This window comes from Cynocephalus volans, chromosome X, assembly GCF_027409185.1.
Source record: "Cynocephalus volans isolate mCynVol1 chromosome X, mCynVol1.pri, whole genome shotgun sequence".
NCBI lineage: Eukaryota > Metazoa > Chordata > Mammalia > Dermoptera > Cynocephalidae > Cynocephalus > Cynocephalus volans.
In genome coordinates, this window is record NC_084478.1 from 167446817 (window position 1) to 167460991 (window position 14175).

At 35.9% G+C, this 14175-nt stretch overlaps 1 protein-coding gene across 1 annotated transcript in view; it reads right to left on the reverse strand.

Moving 5' to 3' along the window:
• LOC134368537 (structural maintenance of chromosomes protein 1B-like) overlaps positions 1-14175 on the reverse strand; it is a 76620-nt gene that overhangs the window by 36359 nt on the left and 26086 nt on the right. The window contains exon 12 of the mRNA XM_063084973.1: positions 9271-9417. Coding sequence (XP_062941043.1) covers positions 9271-9417 — 147 coding nt within the window. The remainder of the gene's footprint in view (positions 1-9270; positions 9418-14175) is intronic.

Here is a 14175-nt window from a genome sequence, read left to right on the forward strand (position 1 = left end):
ATTAATGGAAGGTCTTCTAACCTATGAATATAGCACGTCTTTCCTTTCCGTTGTTTTATGTGTTTCAATAAGACACACTTTTCTTTTTAAATTAAAAATTTTTTTCATAATACCTGTTTATAGGACACAGCTTGTTGTTACAACACATGCACATATTGTACAATGTTCTAATCAGAATAATTGGCATTATCTCTCTCCTAGACATTCATTCCTCTGTGATTATAACATTCAGGATACTCTTTTGTGACTGTCTTGAAATATACTATACAATATTATTAGCTACTGTCACCCTAGGGCACCAGGACTTATTCCTCCTCTGTAACTGTAGCTTTGTACTGGGCCACCACCCTGTCCCCAGGCCCCTCCCCCACCGAGCCTCAGGTAACCACTATTCTACTCTCTATTTCTCACCTTTTGTTTTTTTTTCTTAATTGACCCATGATAATTGCATATATTTATGAAGTTATTGTGCCTTCATATTTGCATTTATTCCTACTGTGAGAATATGATTTTCCCTTTTGAGGTGCACAAATATAAACTATGCATTTATATTCATATGGGAAGTTAGTCTTTAGTTTCGGTTTTTTACTATCTTTATAATATTTAATATTAAAGCTACACTATCTTTATGAAATGAACTGGGAAGCTTCCATATTTTTCATGATCTAGAATGGTTTACATAAGATTAGAATGATATCACATAGACCTCAGCCAGCTATAAACCCAGAGTCTTCTTTTTTTTAATTTGTGGTAAAATACACGTAACATAAAATTTACTATCTTTACTATTTTTAAGTGTATAGTTCAGTAGTGTTAAAATATTTACAATGTCATGCAATAATCTTCAGAACTGTTCATTTTGTAAAACTGAAACTCTAAGTCCATTAAACTACTCATTCTCCATTCCCCCAGCCCACTGTACTCACATGTATATATCACATTTTTATCCATTCGTCCACTGATGGACACTTGGCTTGCTCCTTCCTACCTTTTAGCTATTGTGAATAATGCTGCTATGAACATGGGTGTACAAATATCCCTGAGACCCTGCTTCCAATTCTTTTGGGTAGGCACCCAAAGTAGAATTGCTGGATCATTCTATTTTTGAGGAACCACCACCCTATTTTCCACAGCAGCTGTACCATTTTATATTCCTTAAGTCTTTTTTCAATTATAGATCAGCCAACTAACAGTGGCTTTAAATATAGTGGTTTGTTATTTTCCCCAAACAAAAGCAGTCTAGGGTGATGCAGTTGTGCAACAATGGCACCCACTCTCAGTTTCTTAGTTCAACGGCTTTTATCTCGTGCTTGCTTTTCTCTTGCTGCAAGATTGCTGCTACAGCTCCAGACCTCTTGACTGTGTTCTAGTCAAGTACAAGAAAATGCAAAAAGTAACAGTAACACTTCCATTTATATCTCATTGGCCAAAACTGTAACATGGCCAGCCCTAGCCACAAGGAAACTTGGGAAATCAAGTCCTCTTAGTGTTTTATGATTCTACAATAGAGGCAGGTAAGGAAGGAGGAAGATGTGGATGGGGACTGGGCCAGCCAATGACATTAATGCCTGCTACTGCCTGTCTTTTCAAATGTCCCACTTTTTTTTCTGTTTAATCTTGGTAATCAATATTTTCTGAAAATAATTTCTTCCAGGTTTTCCATTTTTTAAACTATATAGTTATTTGCATCTAAGATTCTTTAAAGGTTTTTAATTTTCTCATTCTTGATCACGTATGTTTGCTTCTGGCTTTTCTTTCCTCCATTAGGGTTGCAAAGAGTCTAAATTTTAATTTAAAAAGAGACTAAATTTTATTAGTCATTCAAAGGAACCAGGTTTGAGATTCATTTGTCCCTTTTCTAAGTTGTAATTAATTTCAGCTTTAAAAATAATTCCCTTTTATGGTTTTGGTATTTTGTGGTTGTTCTAATCTCTTAAGGTGATTAATAACTTGCCTTCTATTTCATCTTTCTTCTTTAATAATTAAAACATTTCACTCTTGATGCAGATTTTACTGTGTCTTAAAAATAATGGTAGAAAGTATATTCATCATTTTCTAGACATTTTATAATTTGCCTCTTGATTCCTTGTTGATCCCTAAACTACCTACAAGCACACTGAATTTCTATGTAGGCAAAGACTTTTTTATTCACTATTTCTAACTTCATGGAGTATGATCAAGGTGACCTAACGTGTATGTTTAAGAATCTGTTGAGGTTTCCATCACGGTCCGCATGTGATCAGTTCCTATAAGTGTTTCATGGGTATTGTTCATTATACTTCACATTTATTGAGCACTTATCATTGTTCTTTGCAGCTTCTACTTATTAACCTACTTAATCCCCTTAACAAGGTTATCAAATCGGTGCTATTATTATTCCCATTCTACTGATAAGGAAACTAAAGCATAAAAGCCTGCGAGTAACTTCTGTTGGGCCTTAAAAACTAACGCCACCTTAAGTGACATTACAGGCAGCGCCATTATGGGCCCACAAGGGCGTATTAACGTGGCAGCCTAAGGTGGCGCTGGGAGGAAGTAGGGTGGGAGTGTCTGCAGGAAACTTGCCTTAGCCCTTATTGGCCAAAGACGCACTTCTGCGCTCGTGAACACTGCATGATTGCAATAGCTAGGCATTGAGACAGGATGCATGCTCTCCTAACCTTTAAGCTGATTGGAGGATGTAAAAAACTCCCTTCCTCATTTGCCTTTTTTTTTGTTGTTGGTGGTGTTTTCCTGACCAGCACTCAGCCAGTGAGTGCACCGGCCATTCCCACATAGGATCCGAACCCGCGGCGGTAGCGTCGCCGCACTCCCAGTGCCGCACTCTCCCGAGTGCGCCACGGGCTCGGCACCCCCATTTGCCTTTAAAAGCAAGTGCTTGTGTGATAATAAACGGAACTGCTTGACAGAACCCCCGCCACGTCTGAGTGTCCTTTAACGGGCTGGTTGGGGCCAGTGGCTGTGCTCACCTCTCTTCATGGCTCTCTTCCCCCGTCATCTCCCAATGGGGACTACAGGGAAAGAGGAATCCGGGCAATTCGCTCGCCCACCAAGGGAGAGACTGAAAGCGAAGCTAGGGCTGTTTGGGTCAGCCGGCGGTGGACCTGACAAACTTCGAGTCACACCACTAAAATGTTTCACTATAAGTTTCATCTTTATCAAGAAGTATTCTCACTTTAAATATTTAGGTGCTGTGTGCTGCAAACTGGTTTATAATGGAGAGCTTTGTTTCTTATTACATAACATCTTCTTTGTTCAAGTCATTTAATAAATCTTTATTAAAAGTGTACTATACAACACAAGGATTTTTAACTTTAAATTTCACATTGTTTGATATTGTCACTACTTTTTTGTGTGTGCATTTGCCAGGTGCTCATGCCATTATTTTCAACATTCAATTTTAAGATGACTTCTTGTAAACCACAAATTTAGCTTTTTAACCTATGATAGTCTTGGTCTTTAATGGGAGACTTAAACCCACTCATTTCCCATAATGTCTGATAAACAAAGAGTTTATTCCTTCCATTTTTTGTTCTTTTTTGTTCTTTTTGTTCTTTTTGTTCTTCCATTTTTGTTGGTTTGCTATCTGTTATTGTGTTTAACAGTTTGGTTCCACCTCTGACCCTCCCACCCCTCAAGATTCAATCTTTAGAATATTCTAATTTCCTCTCTTCACAGATGAGAACTTTGGAACTTATTTACATCTCTCTCCATTACTATGATGTTGGTTTTGCTGTTAGTTTATCATTATTAATTTATTATAATTAGGTCTAATTTAATTCATGTGGTGCTTAGAGTACTTTCTCTAGTATCTTTGTCACATGGAGTACATGAATGACATAGTCTCTGAATCTGCTTGTCTGCAGATTCCTAAAAGGTAAATGGTATCCTGGGCTACAATCCTTTTTTCTATGGCTATTATTCCACAGTACTAACAAGCTCTGTAGTCTATATGCTTGATTTTTTTACGTATAAAATTTTTTTTTGAAAAGTGTGGGGGAGGGTTGTTTAGCACTGGTTCTATAACTTAAGCAATCATGAATTACACCAAGATCTTCATTAAGGTGGTCCTTTTCTCACAAAACCTACATGGGACTGACTGTGTCCTTTCAATGGTAAATTAAAATTCATTCTCAAATTAGAGAATTTTTTAAAAATATGTCTCCTCTCCTTTGTGTTCCTTTTCATCCTTCTGGGATTTTATTATTCTCAAGTCAAGTTCCCCGAGTCTATCAGCTAAGTCTCTATTAGCAGATATATTTACTTCATGATTTCATTATCTTTGCAATTTTGTTCCCTTCATTGAGATGCTTCTTCCATTTGGTCTCTCAGGTTGCTAATTTGGTTGTCAACAACGGCAATCCTCTCCTTCAATTCATCTATTCAATTCTGTAGCTAAGAAATAGTTTTAGTTCCAGAAGGTCTTTATTCATTTTTTTTTTTTCAGGCAACAGGAGTTGGGGTGAGGGTCAAAACTATACTGAATTTCCTTAAAGCTCCTTTATTTTGTTTGTTTGTTTGTTTGTTTGTTTGTTTTGTTCAAGTTGTTGCCTGGCTCCTGGAACATCTCAGATCCTTTTATGTATTTTTTGCCCACTGAGGATCAGGATTGGGTATTAAAGCACCCTAAAGAGCCAAAGCCCCACAACCTACCTTTTCAGCAAATAATTCGCTTCCAGGGATTCAAGACCAGCCATACCCACATGGGACAAATTTAACTTACCATTAGGATCCCCATGTCCTGATCCTTCCCCAGGTGCTCTTTACTGATGAAGAGGAGGAAGCTCTGCATCAGCTTTTCCAAGCAGCCTCCCCCAGAACCCAAGATGTCATTCCCAACCAGCTGTCACTTGGTTCAGGTGAGACACACATCAAACATTCATATGGAACAACAAAAGACCCCCAAATAGCCAAAGCAATCATGAGCAAAAAAAGTAAAGCTGGAGGCATTAAGTTTCCTGACTTCAAACTATATTACAAATCTGTAATATAGCATGGTACTGGCATAGAAACAGACACGTGGACCAATGGAACAGTATAGAGAATTCAGAAATAAACCCACATATTTACAGCCAACTGATCTTTGACAGAGGCCCCAAGGATATACATTGGGGAAAAGACTATCTCTTCAATAAATGCTGCTGGGAAAACTGAATATCCATTTGTAGAAGAATGAAACTTGATCTGTACCTTTCACCATATAACAAAATCGACACAAAATGGATTAGCAATCTAAATATAAGGCCTGAAACTTTAAACTTCTAGAAGAAAACATAGGGGAAACGCTCCAGGATTTAGGACTGGGCAATGACTTTATGAATAACCCACCAAAAGCACAGGCAACAGAAGAAAAAATAAACAAATGGGGTTATATCAAACTAAACAGATTCTGCATAGCAAACGAAACAATCAATAGAGTGAAAAGACATCCTACACAATGGGAGAAAATATTTGCAAACTATGCAACTGGCAATGGACTAATATACAGAATATATAAAGAGCTCAGACAACTTTACAGTAAACAATGATCCAATTAAAATGGAAAAAGGAGCTGAATAGACATTTCTCAAAGGTTGACATACAAATGGCCAACAGGTATATGAAAAAATGCTCAACAGAACCAATCATCAGGGAAACACAAATCAAAACCCCACTGAGATATCATCTCACCCCAGTTAGACTGTCTACTATCAAAAAGACAGAGAAGAACAAATGCTGGCAAGGATGTGAAGAAGGGGGACCTTCCTACACTGTTGCTGGGACTGTAAATTAGTACAGCCATTATGGAGAACAGTATGGAGGTTCCTCAAACAACTGCACAGAGAACTTCCATATTATCCAGCAATCCCATTCCTGGGGATACATCTAGAGGTTTGAAAAACATCAGGTCACAGGGATACCTGCACTCCATGTTTACCGCAGCTCTATTTACAATAGCTAGGCAATGGAACCAACCTAAATGTCCATAGATGGATGCCTGGATAAGGAAATTGTGGTATATATAAACATTGGAATACTACTCAGCCATAAAAAGAATGAACTTCTGCTGTTAGCAACAACATGGATGAGCCTGGAGAAAATTATCCTAAGGGAAACAACCCAGGTACAGAAAGAGAAATACCACACTCATAGCTGGGAGTTGAATCCATAAATAAACAAATGAACAATAAAGAGAGGCAGAGAGAAAGAAAAAAAGAAACAACAATCACAGTGATATGTTGAACTTTTAGAAAACTGTAAGTGGAAAAGGGGAGGGGAGGGGAAAAGGAAGGGGGCTAATGAGGAATTGTTCAATGGACAGAAAATTTTCCTCAGGCTATAAGTCTCTGTTGCAAGATAAGGATTGTGGCACAGCAGGTTGCTGGCTCAAAGACAGACTAGTTACTGATTGTTATGTAAAGATACTGAGAAATTGCTATATGGAGGAATGTTTGCTAAGATCAAGCTTGTGTTGATAAGTCCACTTAACTGTCTACTGGAATGTCATCTGGCTTGTTTCACCAAAAGTTCCCAGCCTATATTTTTAAACTATAACCCCACATTTGTTCTCTTCCTGTAACTTCCTGGTCTGGAAAATAAATGCAGGAAGAAAACCCCAATTTGGTGTTAATTTCCCAAGGAAGGGATCCCTCTTGCTTGAGGGTTCTTGTGGGAGATTAACCACTTTGGGGCCTCTCACTGCTCAGTAGAGATGGGATTTGAGTAATCCTTTGTGTCTCCGTCACCCAGGGGAAGTGGGATGACAAATCCGTGAGGGGCAAAGCAACAAAAAGCAACAGGTAACTGTATTGATCCAACTAGCACACATTCTACACAATTATTGAAAATCAACATTACACCCCAAATGTATGTATAATAAAAAAAGTAAATTAAAACAAACATACAAGCAAACAAAAACCAGGTAGAAAGTTAATATGGACATGGATAGGATGCAAGATTCATTTCAAGTTACCATCATCAGAACTTTCTCTGTGCCTTGACCTAAATTTGTAAAACTTTCAAAAGCTGTATATTTCTATACCTTAGACTAAAACATAAAATGTGCTCTTATGCTTACAGAAAAAGAGTAAAAGATGTTAAGTAACCTTGCCAAAAATCAAGTTTTTGATTCATTCCTTGAGTCAGAAACTGGTAATTTGTATACACAAAAGAAGAAAGCTAAATAGGAAAAATAAATAATCTGGAAGCATTCTATCAATTTAGTATCTAAAGTTGACATTTCAAGTATGTGGAGGGGGAAATACAATATGCGACAAATGATACTTTTATAAAATGACAAGTCAATTGGCAAAAATAAGCTGGATCCCCAGTCATCAAAATAAATTCCAAAGGAATAAAAAAAAAGTGTAAATGTTAAATACACGAAAGCACTAGAAGGAAGCATTATTGAATTTCTTCTATGAGCTTGAGAAAGAATTACATCTCTCTAAGCATGATACATTACAACATCCAGAAGTAATACAGATTAATAAATTTGGCTACATAAAGATGAAAAACACATGTATGACAAAAAGAATAAAGTCAAGTGTCAAACAGATACTTGGCAATAAATAGGAATAAACTGGTGATAACGCACACAACATGAGTATCAAAAACGGTAGGCTAAGTAAAGAAAGCATGGGCAAAAACTTCTTACTGTATGATTCCATTCAAGTGAAAGCCTAGAAGAGGAAAAACTGTAATGACAGAAAGATTGGGTTGCCAGGGCCTAAGGGGTCTAGGGGAGGGGACTAAGTGTAAAGGAGCACAAAAATGGGATTGTGTGTGGGGGTGGGGTAGTGGAAATGATCTACATCATGATTGTGGTGGTGGTTACATAATGAAATACATTTGTCAAAATGTATTAAATTACACACTTAAAATTGGTGACTGGGGCCGACCCCGTGGCGCACTTGGTAGAGTGCTGCGCTGGGAGCGCGGCGACGCTCCCGCCGCGGGTTCGGATCCTATATAGGACTGACCGGTGCACTCACTGGCTGAGTGCCGGTCACGAAAAAACGACAAAAAAAAAAAAAAAAAAAAAAAATTGGTGACTGTTATTGTATGCTCGTTTACTCATTATACAAATAAAATAGGTAAAAAAATAACAAACAATCTAATAGAAAAATGTGCACTGAAAAAAAAAACAGTTCACAGAAGAAAAACTTACAAGGAAGCAATAAATACATGAGGAAATGTTCAACCTGTTATAATTTAAGAAATGAATATCAAAGTAGACCACAGTTTCCTATCAATCAGATTGACAAAGATAAATATTTGCTAGTACCCAGTGCTACAATGTCCGGACATGCACACTCTACCACAGGTTTTCTTTTGATGAGAATTTAGCAATATCTATCAACATTTTATTTATTTATATAGTTTTTGGTGGCTAACTCGTACAGGGATAGAACCCTTGACCTTGGTGTTATAACACTGCACTCTAACCAAGTGAGCTAATTGACCAACTGTCTATCAACATTTTAAATACACATATTCTTAGACCCAGATAGTCCACTTATAGAAATTCATCTCAGAGATATATTTATGCAAATAAAGATATAATAACAACATACATTTATAGAGTGCTTCATATGCCAGGAATTTTAAGTATTTTACATAAATTATTTGATTTATTCCTTATAATAACACTAAATGCAAGGTACTTTTATGATCCCCATTGTACAGATGGGACAACTAAAGTACAAAGAGGAACTTACTCAAGGTCATACCACTAGTGACTGGCAGAGTCAGGATTCAAACCCACACAGCTTTAGAATTATATATGGCTATAGAATTTATACTCTTAGATACTATGTTATTCTCCATCTCTAAAGAATGTTTAACGTTGGACCATTTGGAACAGCACAATACAAATCAATAGGAGACTGGCTAAATAAATAACATCTACAAAATAAAATACCAGGCACAATTCACTAAAAAATAAAGTAACTTTCTATATATGAAAATTAAAACATGTAATTTTATGGCATTAAATGAAAAAGCTTGTTGCAAACACTACTTACAGCAAAAATATATTTTAAGGCAAAGAAAATAGGAAAATACATATACTTGCATATACAGAGAATACTTCAGGAGGTTAAGCATCAAACTGCGTTTAGCAAATACCACTGATATATAATTTTTATTTTTTACTGTATTCCATTCTACATTATTTGAATATTTTAAAATGATAGGCATGCTACTTTTATTACCCAAAACCCCAACCTGTTTTAAAAACACACTCCCTTATTGAACTAGTATTTTGGAACTTTTATGACATGGATTTACCTTCAGCTCTTGGATTAGCTGGCTTCTTCTGACTCTTAGATTCGTTAACTCTTTCTCATCCCAGCATCTAGCCATGTCTTTTAAATCACTTGAACCTCCAGAGATCACGCCAGATTTTAAAAATAATGTTCCATCAAGAGCCACTGTCTGTAAAATCAAAAATATTTTACCTTTAAAAAACATACATAAAGAAGACAAAAATAAGGACATAATGTGGCAATTTGTACAGCTGAAAATTTGAAGATGAGAAACCACTTACTATACTTTACTGACAAAGTATGTAGTTTATGAAGGGACACCAGCCAAGAAACAAGCCACAAATGCAAAACCCCTTTTACTCAGGCCCAAAGCAATTCTAGATAACAAATTAGCAGCAATTACAAAGGTTTGAAATAAGCTGAACATTAGTTTCAAACATATTCAACACTGGCAAGCAAAAACTAAGAATACTTATATGCAGTATCAAATAGATTGCATCACATAGTCCTGGGTCTAGAGGAATCTTGTCATATATGTCAATAGCATATTTTGAAAATAGCCTTCATAATTTTAGGATACCAAAAATATCGCACTCTCCAAAGTGGATATGAAACTGGAACCAACAAAAAAATTTAAATGGAGTCAAGGTATAATACAGCGTGAAGTTTATAGTCCTGTTAGTAAGCATGTGCTTTATGGAGTAAGTGAAAGGCTCCACTGCTTTCCTGCTTCTAAATTGTTCTCAATAAAGCATATTTTACCTCTACACTGTGTGTACTAGTAATGTGTGTATATATGAATGCCAATGTCTCTTATATGACAATCTTCAAAGTCCTTGTGTGGTCCAAGACGACTCGTAGAGTTTCAGCCATAGTGTCTGTGCTTCAAGAAAGAAGACAGGAAGGGAGAGTCAGGGTAAAAGGTTCCCATAAGGAAGCTTTCCTGGCAGGCCCAGCAATGACTACCATTTACATCCAGTAGCTACACCTAGATTGCTACACAATGAAATCAAGGACCATGAGTAAGGGAGAAGCAGAGAGGAATATTGAGCAGGCAGTTGTCTCTGACACAGACAGGAGGTAGCCAGGGAAATGGCAGTGGTGGTGTGCTGGTGGGAAAGGCATGAATGCATAAAATGGATTGTGTATGAGTGTGCACGTGTCACAGGGATGGGATGGGGAAAGAAGGAATATAAAAGGGTTTGGAATTCCTGCAAGAGTTACAGAACAACTTAGAGATGCGGCTAGTAGACAGGCCAGATCTTTGGAAGCCATCAGAGGAAGAACGTGGATGGAATTCCACTGAGGACTAGTGGAGCTTGTAGAGGGAGCTGAGGAGGACTGGCTCTGAACACACTGAAACCCAACAGAAAGAGAAATGTCAGAGAGGAGCTTTAGATAGACCATTCTGGCAACTATTTGGAAAATGCATTGGTCCAGCAAGGCCAGAGATGATGGTATAAATTCAGCCAATATTACTGAGGTCTAAGAAAAGGAAAAAGATTTGAGAAATATTTAGGATATATTATAAGAAGAGCCTGGGGATTGTTTGGATGTAGAGGTCAGGAAAGAATCCCTGGGGAAAGAACAGGATTTTGTCTGGCTGGAATAGTATCATCAAGAATTGAGTTGAAGAACAGAAGAGAGATCAAGATTTAGTAAAAAGAACATGAATTTCCTTTTAAACATGCTGGTTACATAGTGCTTGTGGGCTAGCATTTTCTTTATTTATAATGTGTACCTTGATTATTTTGTTAAATAATTAATTCTCATAGATTACAATAAAATTATAATGTATGTTAATATACAATCAGAAAGCTACAAATATTAATTAAAATAAAGATAAGAAATTAAAATAGGTGGAAAAAGAACAAAGTATAATTAATAATTTAGACTAGTATAAAGGCTAAATTATAATATTATAATCACTAAATTTAATTAAATAAGAAAAAGAAAAAAATTCAATATATGATATTATGGCAAGTAATTAATCATTTAGGGGAAAAAGCTAATACCAACATCTAACAATGTACATCAAAATAAATTCCTGACAGATAAACATTAGAATATAAAAGTGAGACCATTGAAGAAAAGTAAACTAAAAAAACAGTGGTAAACTTAGGTAAATATATAATTAATCTTATTATAAAGTCCCAGTTGTATATATAAAAATAACTTACAAATATAGTTGTTTATAAAATAACATAAGATATAACACATATGGTATAATACTCACTAGTAGTTCTTATAGAGTGTGGTTACCACGTATGGCAGATAAAAATACAGGATGCCCAGCTAAATTTGAATTTCAGATAAACAAATAATTTTTTTGTATATGTATGTCCAAATATTTTACTTGGCAACTATGTTAGGGAATGAGGTGAGGTTTTTTCTTTTTCAGCTCCTGTTTTCCAAAGTTTTCTAAACTGAACATTTATCTACTTGTATTTCTGATGTATGTAAACCAAAGTATAACAGAGTAAAAATGTACGGGGGCCTGCTTGGAGAGAAGAGAGAGAAGTATGTCAAGGATTTTGAGCTAATAAATATCTGCCAAAATAAAACTAAGTTCTAGTGCCAACTCTCTCTTCCCAACCGTGATACGTGGGCAAGTCAATTTTGCCTCTTTAAACAGTGTGTGCAGTGATTTTCTGGAGTTGCTTTTACTTTATTGCTGCAGTGACTGATGCTGTTTTTATTGCAACTACTCACTACTGAACACAATGTGCATTGACACAATGCTTATACATTATTTGACTTGATGTAGATGTTATTTCCATTTTACAAAACGGGCCTTGCTTAAAGATATTAAGTAACTTGCCTAAAAGCCATAGGCAATATAGCACAGGGGCTACAGTCCAACTTAGTCAAATACCTAAGTCCATGTTCTTAACTACTATGTTATACATCTCTTTCAAATTTAAAAATGTAGTAGGGAACAAAACAATGAATTATGAATCTTAGGAGTTTTCAGTAGTTTTTAGGTACACAACAATTTATTTCTATTAAATGTCAATGTACCTTCTTTCATTTGACTTACAGTCAAACTGCTATTCCAGAAAAACATTTTTCCCCCAGACTTCAGTTTCCTTCACGTATAGCTCATATGAGTTGCTCAGTGCCAGAATCCCTGCCTACCTTGGGGGTTACATTCTGAAAAATAACTTGGCTGGCACAACTGGATCTCACATAAAATAAGGAGGTGAGGAAATTTTTAAATAGCATCACATAAAAGTTCAGAGGGCATGGGCCTGCAAAAAGAAGGAATTCTTTGGCATTAAAAACTTGTTCTGTAGGATAACACACTATTTCCTGAACCAACTTGAATTGTTTCAAGAAATACTGTTCCAGCGTTATAGGATGGTGAAGTAGATTCTCCTACAATTTTTGTGTTATGCAAAGTATACTGTATTTTTAAGTCCTATTTTATTGGTATGAAAAATATTAACATTTTATTTTGGTATGGGTAAGATATTCACATAGTTCAAAATTTAAAAGATATTTAAGAATAGAATGAAAAATGTCCCTGGAATTCCTGGCCCCAAGCACCACTACCATCCCTAGACGTAATCAATGCTTTCAATTTCTTGAGTATTCTCCCAGAAATATTTTTGCATATAGAAACAAATACATGCATAAATTTCTTCCCCATTTTTACACAAATAGTCTACTTATTGTTTTTTTAACTGAATATATCTTGGAGATTGTCTCATACTTGGACATACATCAAGAGCTTCATGCTTTTTGAAGGTTGCATAGTACTGCATTCTATGAACGTATTCTAATTTTATTGAACTAGTCTTGTATAGGTATCTGGGTTGGTCCCAACTTTTCCTATTACACACATGGATCAATGGATACACCTTGTGCACACATCATTTCATACAGTGAAAATGATCTATATGTGAAGCTGCTAGAAGGTACAACTTTTAGGAATTCCCCTTCACAGAGCAGGTAGAAATTTACACTCTCAGCCGTGAAGGAAAGGCCTCCTGCCCCACAGAATGTCATCACACTTTCTGATGCTGGTCGGTCTGACGGGTGAAAACAGAACCTCCATGTAGTTTTAAGGGGCATTTCCCATCTTACAGGTGAGGTTACGTTTTCATGGTTAAGAGCAATTATACTTCCTTTTATGAAAACAAGTTTGTTCATATCATTTGTCCATTTTCCCACTGTATCATTGTTCTTTTTCCTTGATTTGCAGGAAAATTTGTTCTTTTCCATGAGTTGCAAATATTTCCCCCAGCTCGCCATTTTCTTTTTTATTTTGCTCATGGTGGTCTTTGCCATGTAGGAATTCTTTATGTTACGTGAATTTATCTATCTTTCATAGCTTTTGGGTTTTCTGTCGTATTGTAAAGGCATTGCTGCCTCTGGGATTGAGAAAATATTTCCATGTTTTTTCTTAAAACTTTTACAGTTTTGTTCTTCACATTTATGTTTCTAATCCATCCAGAACTTACTCTGATATAAAAGTATGAGGATTAAGTTCAACTACATTTTATTCCCGATGGTACTCGTTCAAGCGGTACCCGGTACTTTTATTCACTCTTGTACAATGTGAGCAAATTTTGAAAAACGATGTTTTCACAAATCATTCAGCTATGTAATGACATTTTTTTGCTCCATCATATTAAAAGGGTAAAACAAATAGATCTTCCTATACATGTTTTAAAATAACAACCAGTCTATGGGAGAAAGAAGCAAATAACTGTTGTGTCTCTGTTTAAGGGGGGTGAATGGAATAATTCAATATATGTAAAGAGATTTTAGTTTTTGAAATGTTAGTACAAAAGTTTTTAAATTATTAAAAAATTGAGTTATCACAAAAATATGGTAACAAAACTATAGCTAGCAGAATTGCTGTTAACTTATGTAGTTTGTAGTTACGTATATAGATTATATATACTATAGTTTATATATA